This window comes from Ammospiza caudacuta, chromosome Z, assembly GCF_027887145.1.
Source record: "Ammospiza caudacuta isolate bAmmCau1 chromosome Z, bAmmCau1.pri, whole genome shotgun sequence".
Classification (NCBI taxonomy): domain Eukaryota; kingdom Metazoa; phylum Chordata; class Aves; order Passeriformes; family Passerellidae; genus Ammospiza; species Ammospiza caudacuta.
The window spans coordinates 22,970,933-22,998,083 of NC_080632.1; the positions used below are offsets into that span (position 1 = coordinate 22,970,933).

General features: G+C 45.7%; 1 protein-coding gene across 1 annotated transcript; it reads left to right on the forward strand.

The window, feature by feature from the left end:
* The first annotated feature begins 1,111 nt into the window (after window positions 1-1,111).
* SLC49A3 (solute carrier family 49 member 3) lies at window positions 1,112-27,072 on the forward strand. Its single transcript, XM_058823792.1, has 10 exons — window positions 1,112-1,290; window positions 11,137-11,295; window positions 12,180-12,399; window positions 18,126-18,202; window positions 18,320-18,457; window positions 19,023-19,139; window positions 20,680-20,832; window positions 22,624-22,781; window positions 23,654-23,766; window positions 25,189-27,072. Exons 1-10 carry the CDS (start codon window positions 1,162-1,164, stop codon window positions 25,341-25,343), a joined length of 1,419 nt encoding a protein of 472 aa, XP_058679775.1. The 5' UTR covers window positions 1,112-1,161; the 3' UTR covers window positions 25,344-27,072.
* The last annotated feature ends 79 nt before the right edge of the window (window positions 27,073-27,151 follow it).

Sequence of the window (27,151 nt, forward strand, 5' to 3'; positions counted from 1 at the left end):
GGCTAGAAATGGTTTCTTCTTCTTCATTTTCCTCTTTCTATTGCCTACTCCTCTCTGACCCCAGAAAATTTCAGCTAAAATTGTTCATGAGAGAATACTGGCATGCAGGATAATCTTCCTTGCCCACTCTTCCAAATATGCTCAATGCATTTAGCATAAAGTCGTTCTAACAGTAAGTGACCTCAGCCTCTTACTGAGAGGGTGATATGGTTTTAGCAGGTTGTGGTGAGGAATGGCACAAGGATTTCAAAGGCCTGAGCAAGAGGTGACATGGTGGATGTTAGTATTTTAGGGCCATTTCTGGAATCCATCAGCCTGATTTCTCAGTACTGCTGAGGCTGAGTGTTGGTGTGCAGTGGGTGTGTGAGGGTGATTACATCTCAGATTGACATAAAGATGCTGAGGCACTACCAGTGTTCATCTGATCTGGTTACAGGTCTTGTTTGAAATCAGTGGAGACTTTTCTTTTGCATTCCTTTGCATTTTTTTCCCTTGGTGAGTTTTTGGGTAGGAGATAACATCTAGTAGCGTGTCTCTACATCGAGGAAAGACAGCAGCAAAAGCAGTCATAAAAATCCATAACCGAACTAGATATACTTCGGCTGATAGAACCCTGTGGGTCTTACTTCTCCCCTTATTCTCCTCTAGTCCTTTTTCGACTGCAGTAAGCGATCACCCCTCAGACAGGGCTGCTCCCGCAAGGCTTCTCGCGGCTCATGCCACCACCAGCACCCCCAGCTGCGGCAGATGCCGCTCGGCTGCTGCCCGAGGCGACGGCTAACGGGGACTCCCACGGGAACGCGGAGCCGTCAGCGGGCATTAGTGATGGAGGCGACGCTGATGTTGTTTTTTTTGGCGACACACGAGCAGGAGAGGCAGGGCAGACCCCTTCCGCGCACCTCAGCAGCCCCGATGCGGGGCGCCGGGCTTTCCCCCGCCGAGGAGCGCAGCAGGCCACACCGCGCTCCGCGGGGAAGGTCTGGCGCCCGGCCCGGGGCGGCTCCGCAGAGAGGGCACGCCCGCAGCGCAGCCCAGCGCGCCGAGCCGGGCGGCGGCGCGGCCGGGGCCGCCCCGGGAGGCCGGGAAGGGCGGCGGGGCGGGGCCGGACGGGGCAGTGCCGAGCCGAGCCGAGCCGAGCGGAGCGAAGCGCGCCGAGCTGCGATGGAGGGCGCCGAGACGGCCAGCCTGCTGGGGGAGCGCAGCCTGGGGCCGCCGGCCCGCTTCAGGACGTACCGGCGGCGGTGGTTCCTGTTGGCCGTGGTGTGCCTGCTGAACTGCTCCAACGCCATGGTGAGTTGCGGCCGCCTCTCCCGGCGCGGGCAGCCGCTCCCCGCAGCCGGCCTGGGCTGGGACGCTCCTCCGGAGTGCTGGGGAAGGGGGCGGCCGCCGGCAGCCCCGGGTGCCCGAGCAGCGGGCGGAGGCGCGGAGCAGGCAGGGCACACAGCCCTTCCCTGCCGCCTCGCTGTGCAGCAGATCTGGAGAGCAGGTCTGGCCGCTGCTGCTGCTGCGGCTGCTGGTGCGGTGGGAAGACGGGCTGACATGGCTCGCCAGAGCAAAAAACACCTCCTGTTTCTTCCTAGAAGCAGCCAGGCAATCCTCAGGGCTCTGCCCCAGTGCCCTGTCTCAGATCCACCCCCTCATCCTTGGAGCACCGGAATCGGTTGTACGCGCACAGTTCGGAGAAGCGTCAGTCTGGCCGTGCCTGACGGACGGAATAACCGGGTTTTACTTTTGAACTTTGTCGTTCTGGTTATGACTTAGGCCTTCACGCTTTCCTTTCTGACGGGTGGGATCCGGGACACCGAGGGGTGTGACGGGGGAAGGGCAGGATGGGGCGGGAGGGTGTGTGGGATCTCCAAGAGCACAGCAGGAAGTACCGCAGCGTCAAGTCAGCCTGGGATGAAGCAAAATGTGTCCTGCAGCACAGCAAAAATTGCTGCCGAGTACACTTCGTGTGCCATGAGGAGACAGAGAAAGTGTTCATCGTCTCTGAGGGTCACATGTTTCTAGCCTAAGAATAGCAGAGCAGTGTTGAAACGCCATGGGAGAGGAACAGGAGTTAACTGCTGCATTGCTTTCCTGTGACAGCAGATTTATCTGGTCAGGAAAAGAAGCAAGCTTCCTTTCAGGGTCTGTTGCAGATGCAGAACACTATAGGAGTGATTATGCACTAAACGGATGGTTGTATGAACTTCTTTTGGCCTACTCTGCCTTGTTCTGAGAGACTTGAAACATTTGGATGCCAGGTCATATCCCACCTGTTGAACTGATTTAAATTCAGTAGTTATAGAGATAAACCCATACAGCTTCCTCTTATCAAGGCTTAGTGTATGAAAAAGAAGCCCAGATCTTTGCTCATCAAGTCTTTGAGGACATTGTTGATAATTATCAGACTGATGTAGAATTATTCATGTTCTTGAGGATTACCATGCTGTGAATGCAGGCTGTCTGGCAGACAAGATCAGGCACTGCAACCTGCAAACATGTAAATGCTTTGAAGGATGATTAGGTATTCCGTGATGCAAGAGTGCTGGAGTAGAGAAATGGAAAAAACATAGTGAGAATTTGGCTGTATATGGGGAAAAAAATTAATGCACCTTCTCAGTGGAAAATCAGTATATCCTTTAAGAGTGTAAAAAAGTGTTCTGCAGAAAAGCCCCGCTGCTTGCTTGCAGTTAAATTGGCACAGCAGATGAACATTATGTGACACGAAATAAACCCTGGAAGTGGACGGTGACAGCATGGGTGAAGGAAATTGTACCAAGCCTTTTTCAGGATGTCTTGTCAGATTTTGACTTTGCTGAAATCTTAAAGGTGAAACTTTAAGAAACAGATCTTTTCAGTATATCTGCAAGTATTACTGTGTCCTGTGTTTTGCTGAAAACTTTGTAGCTGTGGAAGATTGACCTGTTCTGTCCCCTTTGTATCTTGACAATTTCCTGACTGCCCATAATACTATTTTTCCACGGTATGAAATTAGGCCAGAACTTTACAACTTCAAAGCTGGGTGCCTAGTAAGTATCCTAGAGTGGAATTACTGTTTCTAAGCCATTGCAATGATCTGGAATGGCAACTATGCTAACATATAAAGTTGTAAGCAAACATTTCCTGATGCTAACGTTTCTTCTAAATGTTCCTGATAAAAATCACATTAAAATTGACGTAGTAGTTGAAAGTCCATGAAATCAAAGTGGTTGGTTGCTATTTAAATGTTACAGACGAAAAGATTAATTAACCAGTTCTGTAATGTGAAAAATTGCCCTGCAAGTTGTGTCATCAACTCCTGTGCAGATGTTGCGTGCAGCACTTTGTTTTATGTACATCTGTGTCATTATCTGCAAATGCATGTAGTGAGGACAGGACTTTTGAATTGTCTGGCTTGAACCACATTTGCTGGATCAAGCTTCCAGAATGATGCCTTGTATTCCTCATTCTTGTCCATTGACATGCAGTTTTCTATTAAGTACTGAGTGGGGGAGACTTTCAGTGTCAAGGAGACAAGGTAGAAGCAACTTAACTGCAGGTCAGCACATTTCGTCATGCAGCAAGTACAGGCTGAGAAAGGAGTATTTCTTAGTCTGGTTTAGAGTGTGATTGAGCAAAGCCAGAGCAGACCATGTGGTGATGAAAGAGGTACTCTTCCCTATATCCTCCTGTTGTTTCGTCGTGTGAAATCCTTGCATTAACTGGAGCAGAGTGGAGTTAATATGATATAGAGGCTTTTACACCAACGATAAATATAGCACCTTACTTGTGCTTCTGTTACTGACTTGAGTTTAAAAGCCTCTGTCTCTCCCTGCTGTACAAAGTGGGTACTACCTTATCAGGAATTTCTTGTCATTTCCTAAATAGAGCTGTTCGGGGAATTCCTAGCTGACAATATAGTGTGAAAAACTGCTGCCTTATCTTAGGAATGCCATAAGCAGACATCAGCATAATATACTTGCTGCCTGAAGTCGTGTACAGAGAGGATGTTGTGACCACAGCTAAACTTAGATGATTTATCCCCAGCTGTCTCTTGCAGCACTGCTGATGGGGGGGTTGACATAACTCTGTCTGTGGTTTCTCCCCAGATTTGTTTTGCCAAACTTACGCTGTGGTTTTGAGTATGATTTTCTTCATCTGAAGGCTTAATGTTTAAGAGTGTTCATGCTGTGCTTGCAGCTGCTGTAGCACATAGCTCCTCCCTTTTTTCCTCCTTCCTGCGAAGCTGAACAGGTGGGAACTTTGTGTTTCACAGGAGGGACTTTCTCTTGCTTTAGCACTGGAGACACAGAAAAAGACAGGAGAATGAAACCAAGAGAGCCCAGTGCTGTGCTCACCAGCATGAGCAAGCTGGGAAGGAGCAGGGGAGCAGAGGGTTGGCGCTAGCTCACACTTGGCCAAGTGGCTCCTGACTCACCAAGTGGAGGACTTACACTACCACTCAGTGTACTTGGGAGAGGAAGAAGAGCTGCACAAGTGGAGCCTGGCATGCTCCAGGGCAGGGTGCACACGCTCCTCACCCACACCTGTCTGCTCCAGCAGTGCCCCTGTAGATACGCGTGCGCACACTGCTGCTGCTCTTTTTCCTGCTACTTCTCTTGAGAGCTGTAGAGACTAAAAGAGACATCTTGGCAAGGATCTGGCCTTTTCTGAAGATCACACCTCTGTCCTAATGTCCTAAACTCCTGTGTCAGCATGGGTTCTTTCAGCTGAGCACAGGAGCTGTTTGCTTCCAAGCGGTGTGTCCCTTTTAACCTTAAAGATGAGGACTCTGGTGTAAGGACTTCATCATCCAGTTTCAGGGGAGAAGGAGGCAGCATCCATGTCACATAAAGACCTCTTACATCACCTTGTAAGCTGTCTTCAAGCACATGAAAGAATGCATGCTAGAGTTGGCAGAATTGCTGTAGGTCAAGCCTGTGTGGGGACTGGCGAGCTGTGCTGGTGCCTGTTACGAAGCAGAAATTCCCATTTCATTCCCATTTCACAACCCCCTTGGCTCCGTCTTTTAAAACTGTACATAAAAGTTACTGCAGGCATTTCTACAGTTTCATTCTATAGTCAGCTATACAGTATGTTGGGACAATGAAAAGTACTCCTTATAGCAACCCTCGCTAGCTGATACTGCCACTGACATGGCAAAGTGGCCTGATTCCCACCCTGCCTGATTGCATATGCTTGCTTTCTGCAAATACTTTCCACTTTTAGAATCTTGATTTGTTCATGAGGAAAGCAGGCATTGATTACCAGCTTGCCTTTTGTGAAGAACATGTCTGGCACTGCTTTTGTCAGGGTTGTACCTGGTTATATGTGTGGTGCATCAATATTGCTGCACTTAGAGACCCAAAAATCTTGCATCTGTCATGTATGCTGTTTTCAGCATACGTGACAGCTCACAGCTGTTGGTTACCAAAGTGTAGAGCCTGTGTGCAGTCCCACCTTCAGGCACCACCTTGGTACCACTGCAGACAGAGAGCTGGTGTCTCCCAGCCTACCTCCTGCAGAAATGGGAGGAAGGACAAACACTGGGCTCCCTTCAAATGGGTGGAGGGAAACCAGATCCTGCAGGTGAAATTGGTCCTGGAGAGTCTGTGTGGGAGTGGGAACAGTGAAGGCAGTAGGGTGGAAGAACTGAACCAGGAGTTCTGTTGGAGTTGTAAGGGGAATGAGTGCAGATCTTGGTCAAATTCTGGGAGGAAGAGAGTGGGACACCTGTAAACCCTTACCTGTCAGCTAAGAGTCTACAAGGATATCAGAAAGGACAACATAAAAACTTAAAAATGCAATCAGGATGAGAACAGCTGTAACCTGTTTTGATTACAGGAGTGCCCATGCAGGCCTGCAGTTGTCATAAGATCATGATCATAGAATCATAGAATGGTGTAAAAAAAGACTGGATGTGGCACTTGCTGCCATGATCTAGTTGAACAGTTAGAACATCGGCTGGACTTGATGATCTTATAGATCTCTTCCAGCCTTGAACTTCTGTGATTCTGTGATTCTGTGATTCTGTGTAGGTTAGAAGGGACATTAAAAATCACCTAGTTCCATCCCTCTGCCGTGAGCAGAGACACCTTCCATTAGACCAAGTTGTTCATCCAGCCTGACCTTGGCCACCTGTAGACATGGAGAGTCCATAACCTCTCTGTGTAACCTGTTCCTGTGCCTCGCCAACTTTAAAGTAAATTTCCTAATATCTAATCTAAATCTACCCTCCCTTAATTTAAGGCCATTCCTGGTGGTTCTACCACTGTATGCCTCGTGAAAAGTCCCTCTCCATCCTTCCTTTTAGCCACCTTTAATAAAGATTAAATCTCAGTTAATGGAGAAGGGACCAAGCAGTCTCTGGCTGGTGCAGGAGAATTAAAATGTCAGCTAGAAGAAGATTAAAGCAGAGGGCAAGAGAGCTGAAAGTGGAGCCAGAACCATTCCCAACGTCAATATTAGTCAGAAAGTTTGAATGTCAGTGCCCTGGCCCTGGTGCAAGCCTCATTGTTAAAGAAGATGTGGAAGGGCCCTCCTGTAGCTGAGGATATGAGTTGACTGTGGGTAGAAAACATTTCTGTCCTTTTCTTCTAGTGTTGGGGCATGGCTCCCCAGCCAGACAGCTGTGTGCAGGGGGAGTTACAGCTGTACTCCAGTGTCAGCTGGGACAGGCTCGGGGATCATCAGGGGCCCTTGTGTTCTCTTCCTCAGCTGCTAAGCACAAGTTTTTATAATGAAGAGTGTATGCTGAGGTATGTCTTCCAGACCAGACTAGCAAGCACTGGAGCTTTTGCTATCTTTAAACCTAAAACCACAGTGAGATGAAGGTGTTTCTAAGGCCTGAGCTCAGAAGAGGAGTGTAGGAGCTAAAATTCCTGCCTTCTTCCTGGAGAAGAAACGTCCAATTATTGGAGAATAAACTCCAATAAGCGTCCATTATTACACTCTCTAGATGCATATGTGAGGAGAGAAAGGAGAGAAAAGTCCATAACTAAATGCTGAAGGAGCAAATACCATGATCTAAAACATCAGTGAAATAACGATTGATATTGGATTATACTACAGGAGGAGCTGCAATTTGAAAACAACTAATGCCAAATCTATGAGAGATTGCTGGGGAAGTGAGTTTTGACAGGTGTCAGGGGATTGAGCTCACAAACTCATTGTGGCTTTTTGGCAAGCAAAGGTAAGAGTCCCTGTGATTTAGTGGCTCTGCATGGGTGTGGGAACCCAGGACATCCCTCTGGCTGTCCAGAATGGCCAAGACCCCTGCCAGGGGGCCCAGAAGCCCTGGCACAGAGCCCAAAACACCTGTGGTTTTGATTGTGACCCGTGGAGCAAATTACCAACCTTATATGAAGATCAGCAAGCCACAACAGTTTAAATAGAATAATAGTGAAATTATCACAGGGTGGAAAAGTAGATTTTGAGGTTTCTGGAATGAGGGTTCAGGGGGCAAGATGGAGGGATCTGGGCGTGTCCAGCCTTTCTCCTTCTTCTTCTTGGCCTCCATCTTCTGCTGTGATGTTGGCACTTTTAGACTGGTTTAGAGTAGAAGCTCACTGTCTAACATAGGTGATAAGTATTGGAAAGTTATTATAAACATTGTGTACGTAGTTTTTAGTAAAAAGATATAACACCACCCTGGGGGGAGGCAGAGTGCCCGGACTGTCTTGCTAAGCGGATCTTGGCAGGACAGGAGAAAGAATTTTATAGATAAGATGCAATAAAAAACCTTGAGACTGAGGAAATTAAGAGCCCTGACTCTTTCTTCAAGCACTGGTCTGGGAGAAGAGACTTTCAAACTCTTCTCGGGGTCACTCTGACAAGCTAAAGATCCTGACACATGGGCTTCCATGTAAATCTTTTGATTAACTTGCCGTGGTCCAGAAAGTGAACTGCTGCTGCCTTTCATCATTATCTATTCTAACTTGTGCCAAATTGAGAATTTTGTCAAAGTTTGCCAAAAGGTTTCAATAATTGTAGTACTAGCAGGGCTTTGAAGGAATATAAGCTGTAGTAGGTGAGTGAAAATTGCTTGCCAGCATCGCAGTCAGGAGTTTACCTTGTGGCATCTATTGAGCTGCATTTGGAGAAGCTCATGTGAGCACAGATGAAGCAGTGCCGTGCATAGCAAGAATGCATCTTGATGCCTTCTACAACTTGCACTGAGGCTCTGGTTTTGTGTGGCCTCTCGGGCAATGGAACTGCATGCAGCTTGACCAGACCACAAGGGTGTATTTCCACATAGTGAAGCTTGTGCAGGGACTGAAAATTGCAATGACTGAACAACCCTGCAAGAGGTATCTCTCTGTTTCTACTTTCTTTATCTGTTCCAGAAGACAACAAGCTTCTGGGGTCTGACATCCTATAACCCCACACATTGTCTCTCCCCTTGTATCTGTCACTGTGATCTGCAGTGATAAGCTTTGATACAGGCCATTAAATTAAGACTTGGACTTGATGGTCCTTGTGGCAACTTTCCAGCTCAGAATATTCCATCATTCTGTGATTCTGAGGTTTTGGTGTGCCAAAGATGAGTGAAGAAAATGGCCCTTGGAGAGTGCTGGAGGCCAGAATCTCTCTCTGTCTCTGTTCTCCATTCTTGGAGCTTACAGGACTTTGATCTCACCAAGAGAGAGCTGTATCTTCTTTAAGTGCTCTGAGGGGGCTTACCTCAGGGTGGCCCCTATGTAGGTGCCAGCCTTGGCAATGCAAAGTTTCAGAAAAGCATGTTGGATAAGGGCTCTAGTTTCCAGCAGAAGAGCTTATTAACTGCTGTGGGTGAAGTTACCATAACTGGGAAAACCAAAAGCAGAAGGTGTCATACTGACTGTGTATTTCCCTGAGTAGGCAAAACCCCACAATGCCACCTCTTTGTTGTAGGGGCATTTGGTAGCCTCTTTGACTACAGTTACATCTTGAGCTCCATTGCCCAGTTCTGAATTTCTGTGTTAGAGCAACACATGGTAAACAATGAAACATACTTTTTCTGCCCAGACCCATAAATAGACACACTTCCTATTTTGAGGGACAAGCTGCAACTTTCCACCCTCCATGCTCTCACATGGTTATGCTAGGACTGGAGCTCTTGCTCAGGATAGGAATATGGGGCAGCCCCTATGCTTGGTTTTCTGCATGAAATGGTTTTACTAGATCTAATGGAATTGTGCCAGTGCTTGGTCCCAGATCACCTAGATGCATACAGTCACTGAACAGAAAATGCTGTGCTTTGGCTTGTGGCATCACTTTCCTAATGATGTAATGCATGGTTGATCATGTTGTGTAGAGGAGCAAGGGGGTGAAAATGTAGCTGGCTTACAAAATGTATCATCTCTTTAATTGTTTCCTGGTAGAGTGTTTCATCACCACCACCCCTGCGTAGAAGGCGTTGAGGAACGCAGAAGTGCTGTTGTTGGAAATACACAGCTGGGATTTGTTTAGCAGCAGTTTAGCATCCTGTAAGCAAACTAATGCTCATGTCTCAGTCATGCTTGTAACATCTAAACAGTTACATTAGCATTAAACAATTAAACTCTCATCCCTGTCTGATGGAAATCTGGAAAGTGACCTGGATTAATCTCCTTGTTGTCTAAGAGTACAGTTTGCTTCTGCACCTAGCGTCTTCCTTCACCAGGTTGTAGAAGCTGAGTAAACACCAAATCCATCCCCTACCAGACCTTTAAAGGATATCACATAGGTGTGTCTGAGCCCAGCATGCTGATAGGAGCTCTGAATTGAATACAGGAGGTACAGCATGGCAGCTTCTTTCGGAAAAGAAGAAAGGGCTGATGCTAGGAGTCCTTGCAAGGCTGCTGAGAATATATTCAGAGCTTCTCTGTTACTACCATTTACTCATTGCCTCCCTGCCAGGGGAAAAGCCTAGCTAAAAAATCATTTGTGTGTGGCTGTTGTCACACGGTGACTCTAGGGAGAAGAAAAGCCCATCTCCCCTCTGCTCCTATATAATGTCACAGTTTTTATGGTCCCTGTCATGTAAGAAAAAAAAACCCAGGAACCCTGGAAATAACAAGAAACAGTTTGTAGGAGCACACCTTTCTCTGAGATTTTCCAAGTCTTTTTCAGTTAAGCATAAATGCCACATCTGATGCTGGGTGCAGGATGCAGGCTGTGAGGAGGAAGCTTGTGATGACAAAAGGGAGTACCTGGAAAGCAACTGTGGCTGTAGTTCTTTTGTGGAAAGCTATAACTGAAGTTTTTGCTCACATTTCTGCAGACTTTATAACCTTGAGTATTCAGCAGCAGCAAGATCATCCTGTAACAGTGAGGCAGCCTGTAATCGGCATCATTGAATGGTTAGGCCATTTGATAGGTTAAACCAGTCTTTTTGAAAAGCACTAGGATGCATCTTGGCAAAGAATCTACAGGAACATCCTCTAACTTGCAGTACCTCATTTTCTTTCTCATGGATGTGATCTCAGAACCTGATTTTAGGATCAAGCAGTTCTTGTCATTCTCATAAGAAACCAGAAGCAGACAGGAACAATGAAATCAGTGTCTACAATGAAGTTTAGGGAGCTGTGTTCAGATATGGCGCTGGAAGAAATATGTGGATAGTTGTTGAAGTACCTCTTTTGTGTGTACCTCCCTGTTAGGTGTTCTAATACATTAAATAATGCAATCTCTAGGTAATTTTATATCTGTTGAGCGTGTCTAGGAAGGCAGGGAATAATGTATCTCTTGGCTGACACATAGTAAAGTTCTTCTTACAAGGCCACATCCAGGTGTTAAAATGGAACTGAAAATACCAGTCCAAGTTTAAGGGATCTTAGCTGTAGAGAGGAGGTGGCAGATTCTATTTGTTTATGCTAACACAGAATGAGTCCATGTGGTTTCCATCAGGTAAGTAAATGCATCAGAGCCAACCTGTTCAACATGGGGACAGGAAAGGTACTGATTTCTACTTTTGCCAGCCTCCAGCATCAGGACTAGGGGACTGGGGATGAAGCAGTGAAATGTAAGGGGTGCTCTGGGCCAAGTAACTGCGGACACTGAAGGTTTGAAATTTTATTACCAGCCTTAACATCACAGTTTCAAGGAGAGACTAAGACAGCAAGCCTCCTCAAAACTCAGTTTGAGGGCATGCTGAATTATTATTCTGTTGGGAGTGTTCATGTTTACTGATTTTCAGTCTTTGTTTGGCAGCTCTGGCTGACATTTGCTCCTGTGGCTGATAAGACAGCTGCTTACTTCCACATTTCCCTGGAGACAGTCAACTGGCTCTCAATGGTGTACCTCCTCATCTCAATCCCATTTGGTCTGGTGGCAACATGGGTCCTTGACAGCGTGGGGCTCCGCTGTGCTGTGAGTTGAAGTGTTCTGCTTCCCTGAGGAAGTTTCACCTAGAGGTAGCAGTAGAAGCACAAATCAGTAACGTACACGCTTTGAATAGGAGTCTTCCCAAATGCTGCAGAGAATTAGCAGGTTGGAAAGGTTGGAAGCTCTATCCTAGTTCAGTAACATCACCTCTGTGGCGATGGTGGAGAGAGCAGTGGGAAAAGTCAGAATAAAGTTGTATGCTTGCCTTTTCCAGCTTTAGTTTTCATTGTCTTAGCCAACTGACAGGGACAGATATTGTGAGCTGACTCTGTGAAGTGCTTTCTGTAATTGGGTCAGATTTGCTATGGAAAAGTCTTAGCACCACAATTTTGTTGTCTGGGCCAGTTTAAGGAATAGCAGGACAGAGTGCAAGCAAGAGACCCCTATCAGGTTAGAGCTTGGCCTCTGCTAAGCCAGCTTGCGATCTGTGCACAATCCCAGAATTGTGTTGTGGAATGCAGCAGTGAAACACTAACATGCTAATAGAATAGAAGAACATTTGCAGGATCCATAAGCTGGATGATTCATTGCCATTATCTTTGGTTTGTCACAGCAAAATATGGGTGATGGCACAAACTTGATAGCAAGGTGTAATTAGCGAACTTCAGATTTCTCATCAATGTGGTTCTTATATGGGGCTGAGACAGCCACCTTGCTCCCTGTCACCCCAAGACATTCCCTAAGGAGGCGGGTAGGATCAGGAGCATCTCACAGTGGCCCAGAGAGGTGGGCAGGGTCTGCGGGCAGTGATTACTGACACCCAGTGTCTCCTGTAATGCGTTTGAGACCTTGCTCATGCTAATCCATTGTATTAAGTTCTTCCCGTCAGGCTTCAGCACGCAAACCCTGTTTGTTTCTGCTCACTGCAGGTGGTCCTGAGTGCATGGCTGAACATGGTTGGTAGCATCACCCGGATGTTCAGCGTTCTGAAGTTCCTGAGCTTGGGTTCCCAGAGTTACTGGTACCTGTTTGTTGGACAGTGCTTCTCTGCATTAGCACAGCCTCTTATCATCTTTTCACCAACAAAGCTGGCAGCGCTATGGTTCCCAGACCACCAGAGAGCAACAGCAAATATGATTGCATCAATGTGTAAGTGATAGCTGCAAAGTAACATTGCTGCCTCACAGAACTTGCTAGCAATTTGTTTGCCTTTCAGAGGCAGCAGGCAGAGGAAGTCCTTTGTACTTCAGCCATTTGCCCTTGCAGATACAGCTTCACCCAAAAGTCTTCTAGTAATGTGCAACAACACAGATGAACACGAAGTGGATATAAGCCACATCCAGGTGCAGTGCTCACCACCCAGACTCCTAACCTTCTTTCTCTCTTCCAGGACCAGGTTGTCATCTTTGCCTAAATATCACATAGGATGACGACAGCCCTTAATGTTACTAAGTCTTTAGTGGCCTTAATTTTGCAGTTTCTTAGGAAGGTGTCTTAAATTGCATTGTAGTGCCAGTGGTCACAGTTGCCAAGTTCTGTAACTGGATGGAGGGGAGGTGAGGCTGCTGTGGCAATTTTGCCCACCAGTTTCATCCAGTAGGAACGCTGAGCACATATTCCTAATTGGTATGTACGCACACACAAACAAAATATACTTGTCTGTCTGCACAAACATGTTGGGGATGCTAAATGGCAGGACTATCCATGCAGAAAGCACACTTGCCGTGCTAAGTGCCTGGAATCTGGGAAACTGGATAAGCAGATAAGCTTGCTCTAATCACATTCCTCTCTTGGCTCCTTTGGGCACAGAGACAGGATACCACACTTGATGGACCTGTTTCCTCTCTTCATGTGACACTTTACCCAGCAGCCAAAGAAATCTCTTCCTCTTTTCTCCAAGGACTTGAGAGGTGCTCCAGAAACCGGGCTGGTTCACTGGCTCCAGCTGTGAAGTCTCACAGTACCTCTATGTGTGTGGCAGCCCCATCTGTCCTTCCCTCAAAACAGCAGCAGCTGCCTTCCCTCCCCATTGCCTTGAAGCTGTAAGGAAGGGTTAGGCATGGAGAATGAAGAGCAACCCTATGCAGCTTTTCTAATGCTGCTACTGGACTAGAGCATGGGCACTGTTGTTTAGCAAGAATGGATCTATGGTGTTAGAACAAATGAATTATTTTTGCACTGCTTTTCCTAGTGCTGAGACAGACCTTCACCTTCGCTGCTGGAGAAGGAGCTCTGTTGTCAGGCTCCTGACAACAGGCATTACCAAGGACCACTGGGCACTCAGTGCTTCACTGCCCTGAAGGACTGCAGCCTGCAAACAAAGGGCTCTTTTAAGTGAGAGAGCAGCCAGAGAAGCTAAAGAGCATTTTATTCACACAGCATCCTCACAAATGAATCTAACTATGACAAAGAACAAACCTGAAGAGCAAGGAACAGTGGAATCCCAAGACCTGAAGCTGTTCAGTATCTGGCATTTGGGATGTCAGAGTGCAGGCTGAGTGGTGATTATTGTCTGCTGCAGCACCTGCATGTTGCTCTATGGAAGGCTTCTATTAATAATGCCTGGTTACATCCATAATGTCTGCTGTACAGTATCAGGATTTAATTTCAAGAAAATTTAAATGCTGTCTGGAAGGAGGATCTGCCGCAGCCCCAGTCTTTTAATCCAGTTTTTAATTAACTCGTGGGAAATGTCATTATCTCAATGCTCTTTATGCCCTGTGTATTCAGACTTGTTGCACCTGTCTGTCAGGTAGTTATCAGCTCTTCTCTACTTTGTCTTGAAAGACTTGAATGTCTCTTCTCTACTTTGTCCTTAAAGACTGAATGGCTCCCACCCAGGCACTTTAAAACCAAATTTCCCTTTGCTTCTTTGCACTTGTCTCCATTCTTCCTGTTGCTGATGTGAGCTTTTTGTGTCATCTTGCTCCAATTTATCAGTGCCCACTTCCTGTGTAATTAATGCTGAGCAGCACTCAGAATTCCAGTTCCGTCAGTATCAGTGCTGCATGCAGAAACTGGCTCTACAGCCTTCTGCTGTTAATGCCTATGGATAGGCTTCCATGGGCTTTTGTGATAAATATGAACCTTGCACCCAGGATCCTGCTGAGCAGCTGAAATTACTATGACTCAGCTGTCATAATGATTAATAACTCAGCTCAAGTGTTTGTTCTGCCCATCACTTATAGAGACTTACTCAGAGAGAAGCAGTGCAGGGCCAAGAACTCATCTCCTGTAAAGATCACAAGAAATTCTCCTGTGTCAGAAAGAGCAGGAATTGTCTGAGTGCACTAAAGTGACCTCTGCTTCATTCATAGGAGTCTTCATTTACTGAAGTTTGTTGGTATATCACTTTCTTCACCCTGAAGAGTTCCAGTGCATCAGGATCACTGACCACAAAACACCAAGCCCCACTGCAGAGTACTGCAAGCTAGTCCACCAGGATCTCTCGATCATAATGTATAGTTGATTAACTCAGTGGCCTCCTTTCCATTCATAATCTAGGCCATGCAATAGCTCTTCCCAGCTCTTCCCAGCGACTGAAATCATGTAATTACTCAAGTGGTCTCAGTCTTTTCAAATTTAGCCCAATGCTCACCTATACCTTTCCAATGCTCATCTACACTTTCTGGAACTTCTTCAACATGTTGATAGCTCATGGAAACAGCTGACTAGTTTACAGGCAGTCCCCTACAATGTCCAGTTGCATTTTACCCCAACAGAGAAGATGTAATCCATCTCCTTGGAAACTCTCTTTAATTGTTTCCATGTACTTAGAAGCAGGTAATATTTCACCGGCATCATAAGCTTGTCCTTTCCCAAGCACAGAGTAGAAATGCTACAGTTGTGTGCTACAGGATTATTAATGATGCCTCAGCATCATTATAGAACAGACAGGGGTGGAAGTCACCTCTTGGGATCATCTTGTTCACCCCCCTGCTCAACCACAGTTGTCAAGACCAGGTTGCCCAGGTTTATGTTGAGTCAGGTTTTAATTATCTTCATGAATGGAGGCATAGGAGCTTATCTGTGCATCTTGTTTCAGTGCTGAACAGCTATCACAGGAAAGAAGTTTATATTCAGGTAGAGTTTCCTGTGTTACACTTTGTACACCACTGAGAAAAGTCTGGTTCCATCTTTATAATTGCTGATCAATGTTCTTTTCTCCAAGCTAACTAGTCCCAGCTGTCCCAGTGTCCTTAGGGATGAGAGATGTTCCAGACCTTTAATCATGTCTTTGGCCTTTGACTGAACTTGCTCCACCAACTTGGAACCTTGTATCAAGGAACCCAGCATTGGACTTGGCACTCTGTATGTTTGTCACCGGGACTTAGCAGAGGAGGAGGAAAATGATCTTCCACCTGCTCTTCCTGATGCAGCCCAGCGTGCTGTTGGACACCTTTCTGCAAGGATTCATTGCTAGCTTATAGTCACCTTGCAATCCACCAAGACCCCACGTCCGTCTCTGCAAAACTGCTTTCCAGCAGCTTCTCCAGGCTGATTGGTCCCACCTCTTTAGTGGCTTCTCACATGACAGAATCTCCAGTCCTCTAATCATCTTTTCTCTTTTTTGGACCAGTAAATTCATGTCTCTCCCACACTGGGAACCTGAGAACTGCTCACAGTTCTCCAGATGTGGACTTGCTAGTGCAGAGTAGAGGGTAAAGACCAGCTCCCGCTGACAACACTGCCTAATGCTGAGCCCAGGATTGTGGTGACTTTCTTTATCAGAAGGCCATGTTGCTAGTTTCTGATCAAGTTAGTGTGTACCAGGACTCCCTGCCCACTTCTCCTCTGGTCCTTCTTTGCACAGGTGCTTTCCAGGTGGTGAGTCTGAAGGGGTACTGGTGAATGAGTTATTTTTCTTCCCGAGATGCAGCATATTGTATTTCCTTTAGTCAAACTTCACAAGGTTCCCTTCTGCCTATTTCCCCAGTCTATTGCAGTGCCTCTGAGTGGCAGTACAGCCATCTCTTCTGCAAGTCACTCCTCCCATTGTCACATCATCTGCAAACCAGCTGTGGGTGCATTCTGTCCTATCATCAAGGTAATCTGTATGGCCCCAGTATCAACCCCTGTGGTGCATCACTGATGACAGGGCTCCAGCTGGTCTTTGTGTCAGTGATCACAATCCTTTGGGCCTGGCCATTCGGCAGGATTTCAGTTCATCTCACTGCTTCCTTGTGTAGACAGTACTTCCTCAGCTTGTCTGCGAGGTTGTTATGGAGATAGTGTCAATTGCTCTTTTCTCATCCATCCAGCAGTCATTTCACTGTATTAAAGCTATCAGGTTAGTTAAGCATTTTTCCTTTTCACAGTTTCATCCCTCATGTGCCTGGAAATGGTGGCAAGGATTGATTATTCCATGACCTTCCCAGGGAACAAAGTAAAACTGAAAAGCCTGAAATTCCCTGGATTCTTTTTCTTGTTCTCCTTGAAGACAGGAGTGACATTTGCTCTCTTCCAGTCCTCAGGAGCCTCTTGGAATTGCTTTTAAAGGTAACCAAAAATGGCCTTGCAATGGAAACAATCTGTTACTTCAGCACTGATGCGTCCTATCAGTCCCATAGATTTGTGTGTCTGGCTTACTTAATGTTCTCCAACCTACTGTTTCTCCATTAAGAGTAAATCTTTATTGCTTCAAACTTTACCTCTGATCCCAGGGCTGAAGAGGTGAAGAAGGCATTGAATACATTTATGTTTTCTGTGTCCTTTATCACTGAGTCTTCTGCTCATCCAGCAAAAGGCCCACATTTCTCTTTCCTTCTGCTGCAAAATGCTTAAGGGTACCTTTCTAATTGCCCTTCACCAGGCTCACTAGGCTGGCTTTGGCTTTCTTAACCCCAACCCTGCATGCTAGTAGAAAAGCAGATTTTCTTGTTTGACTGTTTCCAGAATGTTGCCTTAACATTAAAAAATTGTTGCCTGTAATTTTGAATGTTCCCAACCTGAGTCCCAGGAGTGCTGCTTCACACACTGCTCGGCTCCAGCCCCATAATAATGCAACTGCCTCCTCCTGTACAAAATCTGCAAGATTCTCTGCTGCCATGTAATTTTTGTACTGGATAAGTAGCAGAGATCATGTTGTATACCTGCCTGGCATTTGCAAAGGAAATGTAAAGGCTTGAAAGGTCTCAGGAATCAACCTAGTGTGACTTTTTTGTTCATGGCCTTTTGACAAAGAAAAGTAATGGCATCCTGGTGACCCTCCTGAAGAGCATTGCCAGCAGCTTGAGGGAGGTTGCCCATCCACATCTGAAGAACTGTGTCTGGTTGTACATTTCTATATATAAGAAGGATATGGACGTATTAGTGTAAGTGCAGTTAAGAAGCCACTAAGACAATTAAGGGAAAGGAGCATCTGTCATGGCAGCAGAGGCTAAGAGAGCTGTGGCTGTTCACCCTGGAGCAGAGGAATCCTCTACGCAATGTATACATGCCTAATGGTATAGGGGAATACAGAAAGAAAAACACCTTTGTAACTCTTGCTATGTAACACCAGGACACATGATATGGATTCGCCCATTTTAATTTTGTCCCTTTAGCTTGACATTTACTGAGGCAGCCTTGTGAGAGTGAGGACATCCTAGTCCATAGTTGAAAAACAGGTTATACAGGAGTTAGGAAGGGAGTTGAAGGGAGATGGTTTTATAGAATGGATTTCATGCGAGTGAGACAACAGATGTGGCAAGAGTAAGACCACACAGTCAACTTCTCCAAATGTTCCCCTCCTGGTTCTCCCTATATATGCCTTGTTTTGTCCTTGTTCATTACAGTGCTGCACACTGCAGCTGTGATGCTGGCAGGCAGTAGGGGTGGATACATGATTCTGACTGCTTGCATGAAAAAAATATTTCTCTTCTATTTCCTTCCAGCCAATCCCTTGGGCATTCTTATAGCAAACTTGTTGTCCCCTGCACTAGTTCCTGAAGGAAAGCACATTCCATTGATGGTAAATGAGAACTGCTTTAATCAGTCAGCTGGGCTGATTTGGGTTCAGCTGATTTATTTGTTTGGACGTGGTGGAGCTGGAAAGACTGGTAACTTGTCTTGTCTTTTTGTTGCATAGCTGGGTATTTATGCTGTCCCAGCAGTAACAGCCTGTGCTCTAGCAACTCTGGGGATTCATGAGAAGGTCCCGCCAACACCTCCATCAGCTAGTGCCACCAACTCCAACTCACAGCCATTCTTCACAGGGCTCAAAATGGTAAGTGTTGCAACCTAGGGACTGCCATGCTGGAGTGAGGGATGCAGCCCTGCAAGGTGGGGATATGCTGAACAATCTGCCTACGAAACAGACTCTGAATGCCCCTCCTCCAAACCTGCCATGGAAGCCCCTTAAAGGAGATTCCTCGGTATTCCTTCCTTCCTCAGGGAGTGGAAGCTGCTCACAGCAAAGCTGCAAGAGACGCTGTCTGATCATTCAGCTGTGAGCTGGCAGGCGTTCAGATAGCTCAAACAAGCGGACTTGGGCTTATCCAAGAGGAGCATACAACCTGAATCTTCTAAACAGATGTGGTAACAGTTAGGATAGCACATGGCAAAGCAAAGAAGAATTTGAGTACTGAAGATTTCCTCCCTCCCTAACATGGTCCCCATTGTAACATGTCCTCTGGCTGAATTGCCAGGACAAAGCCACACCTTTGTCAATGGTCATAGGGTTACCTTGTCAGCAATTTCAACTGAGGAGTCAGAGTCACTGACCCTCAAGTCTGCTGTCACAGACAGGCCTTTTTCCTCCTCCACTTATTTACATTAATTTCTTTTTTTAGCTCCTGAGAAACAAGCCATACATCATCCTGGCAGTGTGTTTTGGAGGAGGAATTGGGATGTTCACCTGTTTTTCAGCTCTGCTGGAACAGATCCTTTGTGAAAAGGGGTATTCAAATGTGAGTCTTCCTCCTTTTCTCACCACTGTCCACATTGTCTATGGTACAATCAGATTGATATTCCCTCATAAAGGACTCAGAGCAAAATGAAGACAATTGAATATGCTGCAGTCTCATATCTTATTTGCTCATGTTATCTAATATAGATCAAGCAGCAGATTAATCCAGAACACAGTCAGACTCAGTATAATAGATGAACTGCATTTTCATTACTGCCCATGGCCAGGCTCCCATTTGCAAACAAAAATGTTTTCAGGAAAAAAGAATATTGTGATTTTTCTAAGCCACTCCAGAGCACTGCTTATGCAGCCTTCTGTCACCTAGTCCAGAGTAGAATGGGGCCCAGGCAGGCCCTAGAGTGAAGCTGAAGACCAGCTGGTGCAAGCACCTTTTCCTCTTTGGACAGATTTACATGAAGCCAGGGCAGTAGAAGAGGTCAGTAGTACTGTAACAACTGTTTTTTCATCCTTCTCATTACATCAGCAGGTGCTGCTTTTACAGTTCAGCACAGTATGTGCACAGCTGGTTCCTGCTGCTCTCCTCCTCCTGCTTATTGGGAGCCCCCCCCAGTTCAGGCATTTTCTCTCAGCAGGCTGCACTTCAGTCCTGGTATATGTATTGCCATGGGGGTCCTCTTAAAACACCTCTCCAGCTGTTACATATGCACATTAACATGTCTGGCTTCTGTTCACCCCCTCTTCAGCTCCCAGATCTGATATCTGGCTCAGGGGTCTATGGCCAGGTCGCATTTTGCACACTCCATTGGCTTTTAACTGGAAACCTTAAACTTTGCAGCCTTGCTTTATATGCATCCTGATTTGTCTCTGTGTGACTGGATTGTCCTGGCCCTTTAGCCCAGAGAAGCTATTCCATATACCCTTTCCTTCCAGTGCCACTCAAGGTCCCAAAAATGTTTTTCCAAGTTTGTTAAAAGCTTCTCTGCTTTCAGGATTGCTGTCTGTGTTTGAGTTCTTATGGAGCTCAAGAAGTGCCGCAAGCAAAGGGCAATCAGTGCAGGCAACAGAGCTTGTACCCTATCCCAGCCACTGCTCACTGCCTCTCTAGTTAGACTTTGACTCAGCTGATGTCTCCTCTAACATGCTTTGGGTGTGCCAGTGCAGGTCCCTGGTTAGAAAAGGGCCAGGAGGGTAATTATAGACATCAGCAGGCAGTTGGGCCTGTTGTCACCAGTATGGACAAATCACCTGACTGCCCCTGGAAGAGCCCTGTGGCTCCAGGCTGGAATATTTAATGCCAGAGACCTGCTATGGCTCTGCATCCAGCCTCCCTTGACAGGTGTACAGAGACTTGTCATCCTTTGGGAGTGCTGTCACTGTGCTGACCCCACACACTTGTAAAAGTACCTGGACTCTGTCACTTGCTACTCATAGCCCCCTGATGGCCTCAGCTACTGCAATGGGCAGGGAAGCTTTTCCTGCCTCAGTACATGAACCACTGGTAGCTGGCAGATGGGTCAGTGACATTAAAATGTCTTTCCTAACTGCTCTAGTTTCTCATTACTTGTTCTTCTGTCCTCCAGGATTTTGCTGGCCTGAATGGTGCACTGTTCACTGTCTGTGGTTTGTTGGGTGCTTTCCTGCTGGGCTTGTATGTTGACCGGACAAGGAAGTTCATAGAGTCCACCAAGATCAGTTTCTGTCTGAGTGCGCTTGCCAGCATCATGTTTGCCGTGGTGAGTTCTCCCTTGCGTTGTGCCATCCTCGTGGGCTTATTTCTGTTGCTATCTGATTAATCATCAACTTAAATCAAGGTCATTTGATGTCACAGTGTTTCTTAAGCCCTGTGTTATGCTTTGGGATTATCTCTTTGGGCTAGGAATTTCTTGTTTTAAAGAAAAACGTTTTACTGAGGATTTGACTGTGGAGCCTGAGACAGACTGAATTGGGATAAAGATAAATAGACATAATTTTACTTCTCCATACTGGATCACCATATTTGCTTACTGACTCCTGAGACCATTCTTTTAAACAAAAAAAGAAAGGGAATGGCTAAGTATTTATATCACAAAAATGAACAAGAATGTCATGTTTTTCCAACTCCTGCCTTTAACAGTGGTGAGTATTAGGGTTGTAACATTAGTGGGAAGGACGTAGTTATATTCTACTTCTGAAGTAGTTCTTTGAGAGAGACAAGAGAGGCAGAAGAGGAAAACACTTGAATTCAGCCAGGAGAGGAATGCACAACCTGGAGACTTTACACTGACAAGGCCAAGTTACAAGTACTGTACTCAGGCACAGCCATTGCCAATGGGAGCCATCACACAGCACGAATCTGATTACAGCACACAGCACCACAGAGGACCCAGAATGGTGCAGGTTTCTGCTTTCCCAGCAGTCTTATCCTGTGCATTTCTCTTGTGTGATAAAAAGTCCAGACTTTCACTAGAGGGTGATCACACCTTCCCTGGGACCAAGGCCCCAGAGATTGTAGTTCCATTTGGAAGAGACAGACAAATACAATGCTTTTGTCAATGTAGGACAAGGTGCCTAAAGCACACCTTGCATTTTCCCTTTTCATTTTCTGACATTTGTTTTGAGGATGATCTGAATATAATCCAGCTTGCGGGGACTCAGGTGAAGCGCTGAATAGGTAAGAGGCTATGTTAGGAGCAACAAGCAAACCTATTCCACCTGCCCTTCCCTCTTCACCTTCATCCCATCCAGAAGAACTGTTAATTCAAAGTGGTAGAACAAAAATCACCCATTGAAATCTGTTTGATCCCTTTGTGCTTTGAACTCTGATTCCAGACACATAGAGTTTTCCTTTACTTAACCAGTTTAGCTGGGCCAGGTTTGCTGCCATCCCAGGACAGACACCTTGTGTTCCTCTGTGGGAATTTATTACATGGTGAAGGAAGGAGGTACCGGCAGCATGGCTGCAAAGTTCTTTGTCTTTAGTAGCATTGGCTGAACAAGGTCATGCTCTTCCCTCTAGAGTTAGGGACAGGCTGTTCTAGGCACTAAACTAATCTCCACGTTTTGTAAATATTTTAGGTGTTTTTTTTGTTTGCATTTTTGTTTGGATCTTTTGATATTAAAATCCTAGTGTTACAAATGTGTGTCTGATTTTCCCTATCATTTAGCTGCAGCAACCCAGAATTCTCACAAGTAATCTAATGCAAACATAATTTCCAAAATGTTATGTTGCTTTGGGACATAGGTGTGTGTTTCACTTGGCCCTAGAGAGATGTTGAACAAACTACTGGTAAGTTACTGACCTGACCAGTGAAGTTACTATAGTACAGCCATACCAGTGCTTTTCAGATAATTCTGCTGATCCTCTCCTTACTTCAGTTCAACAGACACCTCTCCGTTTTGTAGCCTTCTGTTGACTTTAGAGGGCTGAAAGTAAAAAATTGATTTCAGGAAAAGGTAGGGAATATACTGGTGAGCCACCCCCTGAGACTTTCTCTGCAAAACAGTGCTGACATTGAGACTTTGGTATTGTTTTGTTTTGCCTGCAGACTTCTCGGTTCAGACATCAGGCCGTCACGTTGGCCATCACCAGTTCAATCTTTGGTTTCTTTGGTTTTGCTATCTACCCCATTGCCATGGAGCTGGCTGTGGAGTGCTCCTACCCCGTAGGAGAGGGCACATCTACAGGTCTGATTTTTGTTGCAAGGTAAGCAGGTAGATTAAATCCAACTGAAACATGAGCTTGGGTTCCAGCATTCACACACATACACAGCTAAATGTTTTAAAAAAGGGAGGACTTTGTGGAAGAGGCACAAGAAAAGCAGTAGGGAAGATGAAGGTCTCCATTGGTTGGCACAAAGTATGATTTATGCCCAGCACCACCTGCCTCTGAAGTAGATGGGGGCTGCATGGCTAATAGAGGCACCATTCCCACTACAGTACAGAGTTGAGTCAGTTCCCAGTACTCTGTTGAGGGACAGTGACTGTCCTTCCAGTTACCAATTTACCTGTCTAGGGCTGCCTCTGGATTTCAGCAGGAATGACTTGCTGGAGCTCTAAGCAGTGACACCAGTGATATGATGCTATGTGTTTGTGTCAGGAGGAGGCACAGCAGCAAGAAACTCAGTGAGGGGAGTCAGACACTGCCTTTGAAGGCTGTTGTCTCTTACTGGTTGTGGACTTAGTGACTGCTGCCAGCCAGCTGTGAATGAGGAGTAGGCTGAAGCCACAGCCTTTTTTATATCCTCAGTCCTGCAGTGAGAAGTGTTTCCAAGTCTCTGCCCAGTGAACATGCCTCAGGTTTTTGACAGGTGTAGATCAACACCTGCTCGCCTTCAGAGGGAGCGTACAGTGATCCTGCCACCCTAGCCCTGTGTCTGAAGTTGACCTGGACACCCTGTGGGACAGAACCAGTTAACCAAATGCCTGGGCCAGAGGAATCCAGCAGTAGCTTTCTCTGCTAGAAGGACCATGCTGCAGAAAGAGACATCATTCTCTTCCAGCTGGGGAAGGTGGCACTGTCTGCAGCACTGGTACCTCAGGCAGGTAACATAACTGCATGTTGTCTTCTCCCCACAGCCAGATTGAGGGTGTGATTTTAATGATTCTTCTACAAGCTCTCACTGTCCGTGTTTCTGAGGATCCATTTTCCACCTGTGCCCTGGACCAGGATGGAGCCCTGGACTGGACAAGTAAGTATGTCCTTGGGAAATGATGCTGGACACTTGGTTGCACCCCATGTACTCCCCACTCTTCTCCAGGTCTCAGTGTGAGGAACCCTGCAAGTCTGATTCCTATTGTAGAATATCTTCTAACCCCTTTTCTGAGTCTGATGGTGCACTCCTTGCCGCTCCTGCTAAACCAATCCTGCAAGATTGAAATAGAAAGAACTCTAAGGTGCCATGAATGCCACTGCTGGCTCTGGGTTAAAATTTCTCTTGCAGTCACCCTGCAGAGGCTTGAGTTTCATAAAACTAGAAAGCAGCTGTTCTAAGGGGAAGCCGCTGTCCATGTAGCATAACCAGGGCAGGTTTTCATATCGGAGGCCAAGGTTACAAATGTTTTGACTGAAAGCTACATCCCTTTATTCTGCACACACAGCTGCCTGTATTTGAGCTTTGTTCTCACTTACTCCAGATTTCCCTTCCTTTCCTAGCTGGTCAGAAGAGATAGCAACTGAGATCAACAGGAGCACATAAGTGTTTTCAGTGCGGGCTAAACCCTAGTCTTGATCTCTCATCTGGTTCATGCCACCTGGGGACACCGTAGGCAAAGGCTGACCATCACCTATTAAATATATCCTGCTTGGCTGAGCAGAAACTCCCCAGAATAAGGTCTGCTAGCTGTAAGGGATCAAGGCTTCATAATAACTGTCCCTGAAAAGCAATTTGACTGTTTCACCTATGAAAGTCTGCAATTTGCCATTTAATCAGATCAGAGCTGGATTTTGGGGTTAGGAACCCATTCATATTCCTTTCGTGGTCTGATAGATACAGGAAAAAAAACCTGTGGAGAAGGAGATGAAGATGTTCATTTGGGACACTGGTGAAATTAGAACTACTTCCAGGCTTTGTTGCATAGTCTTTTAGATATACTTTTTCTTTCTTTCAGAAAAGATTCTTTAAACACAAATTTGTCATTAATAAAAGTTCACGTTAAGTGTACTTTTCTACACGTTGCTCTCAGATGATATTACAAGAAGCACTATCTGTGGAGCTGTTCCCTTGTGGACCTCAAGTGATTTGATTCAATCTTTTTTGTAATGTTTTTCACTAACCCCCAGGACACAAACGTGTCCCTTACAGAGGGACACACACTCCTACAAGTACAGTGTCTGCTCTGATTTAAGACCTCCAACCTGGGGGGTCATGCAGAACAGTGTTCTGGAAGCCTTCCACATTTTAAGTAAATACTCTTTCTATGCCAGTGGTAGGTAAAGCAAGACTTGTCTGTTACCAAACTGGTCATGTCCCACTGTGGTCTGCACCCTGTCCTCAGGGGTATCCTTTGGCAGGAGGTCAGACAGAATGTGTTGTTTTGGGGAGCTGGCCTGTCTGTTTCTGCACCCATGGGGAGTTTTGGCTTCACTGCCTAAAAGCGTATCTCTCTCACAGCTCCGGTACTGGTGCTGGCTGGCCTCTGCAGTGCTATGGCTTGTTTCTACGTCATCTTCTTCCACACTGACTACAAGCGGCTCCATGCTGAGACAATCAGTGCTGATTTGGTCAAGGCAGAAGATGCAGCGACAGCACATGTTCCTGAATCCTAAACAGGCCAAAAGGGGATGCCAAGGGCCAGGACTCAGACTAGTGGGCATGGACCAATCCTGAGCTGGTACAGCTGGGATATCTGTGTCATGTTGCACAATAAGCAAGGACTAGAGCAAATAGCACCTTTGCTGTACATCTCTCAGCCTTGTGTTTATTTGGGGATCTGGGCTGTTAAGGGCTGTCCTGCCAGAAAGGTCAAAGTGGCAATGGACAACTATGCTCGCAACTAAAATTTTTAGCTGACTTGATTCAACCTAAAGAAATGCCACAGTGGAGGGTAGCATCATATTTCAGACGTTTTTAAATTTTCATGTATATGGATCAAGGGTGAAGGTTTCAGAAAGATGGAAGCTGTGCCTACCACAAACCCAGTGGAAAACTTCTATTTAAGGACTGTGGTACAGCATAACAACTCTTCCACTCATGTTGGAACTAATTGTGCCTTTTAGCTAAAGGGCAGTAGAAGCTAGAGCATCCTTCCATTCCAGTGGGGATATGTAAGTATGTGATCTGTAATGGAAGTCTGTTACAATAAGTCACTTTGTCTTCTACAAGAAAAGAAAAGCCTTGCTTGTACTGCTGCCTATAAAAGAAAATATCAGTAAGCAGCAGAAGTTAAATACAGCAGCATTTCTCACCCCTCTGCTTCCCTGAAAAATGCTGAGACATTCAGGATTAGCTTGTTTCACTTGGGATTCTGTTTCTTCACCTCTCTTGCAATTTCAGTGGTTTAAGTTTTCACAAGAAGATGAAATTACTGGTTTAGTATTAGACTAATGTGATGGTCTCCTATAAAGCATCACTCCTTGGGGAATGACACTGTAGTGCCTGGCATGATGGAAGCTGGCAGAAGAACTGGCAATGGTGACACTAGTGCAGGGACTTGCCATAAGTTTCTGCAGGTGACAGGGGCTTTGGGGCAGAGACCAAGTAAGAAACAACATCAAAAAACACCTGTTCTCTCTGCAACTGACATCTGTTTTTTAGTGTTAGATGAGATGGGAAGTGACACAAAAGATCCCATTTGGAGTTCAGTTACACTGACAATTACAATGGGCACAACTGGATTTTTCATTTTACAGTACTTCCATGGCAGTGAAATGTCCTGCTTTGAGTTCAGGTCTAGGTGTACTACCTAAGAAATTCTTACTTTATAACACTTAAGTGGTAAAAAAAAAAAAAAAAGTTGGGATTTTGTGATGCTTCATGCTCAGATTCAAGGGAATCTGAGTACTTGCTGATTAAGGGACCTTGATGCAAATTGAACCTGTGACTAAGTTCATCCAGTCCAGGTAGAGGACAGTCCCAATGCCAAGGACACACTGTGCCAGAGGAATACTGTACAAAGCAGCTCTATCAGTGCCTGAATTCTCTCTCCCATTAGCACCTGGATGGTTCTCCCTTTGTAAAACGCGTTTGCATCCTTCTAAGGAGCCTGCTTGTTCCTACAGCTACAGCTATGCTCTCACTAATAAGCACTGATGTTTGTCAAAAGGAGCAGGAAAGAGGTCTGAAACCCAAGTGAAACAAGATTGTTTAAGCCTGTCAGAGGAATGAGATAGCCGTCTTTTGCAAAACTAGCCGGTCAGTTCTGCAGCCCTGGAACTAACACACCAAACAGATTAACACCAAATTTACCTGCCACTTCTGAATTCCACTGTACTGGGAAGCAAGAAGCACTTAATACTTTATAATTTTATATATTTACAAATGTTTATGTTTTTTTAATAAAGGGTGGTTTAAGAAAGCATTAACCTCTTCTCACTGTATTATCTTTTAAAAAGTATTTTATAAATGCAAGTGTTTG

Bases quoted from the DNA above. Each gene is read 5' to 3' on its own strand.
- SLC49A3 (XM_058823792.1), top strand. From the start codon at position 1,162: ATGGAGGGCGCCGAGACGGCCAGCCTGCTGGGGGAGCGCAGCCTGGGG. The intron at 1,291-11,136 runs GTGAGTTGCGGC...TTTGTTTGGCAG, and splicing joins TGAACTGCTCCAACGCCATG to CTCTGGCTGACATTTGCTCC. The intron at 22,782-23,653 runs GTAAGCAGGTAG...TTCTCCCCACAG, and splicing joins GGTCTGATTTTTGTTGCAAG to CCAGATTGAGGGTGTGATTT.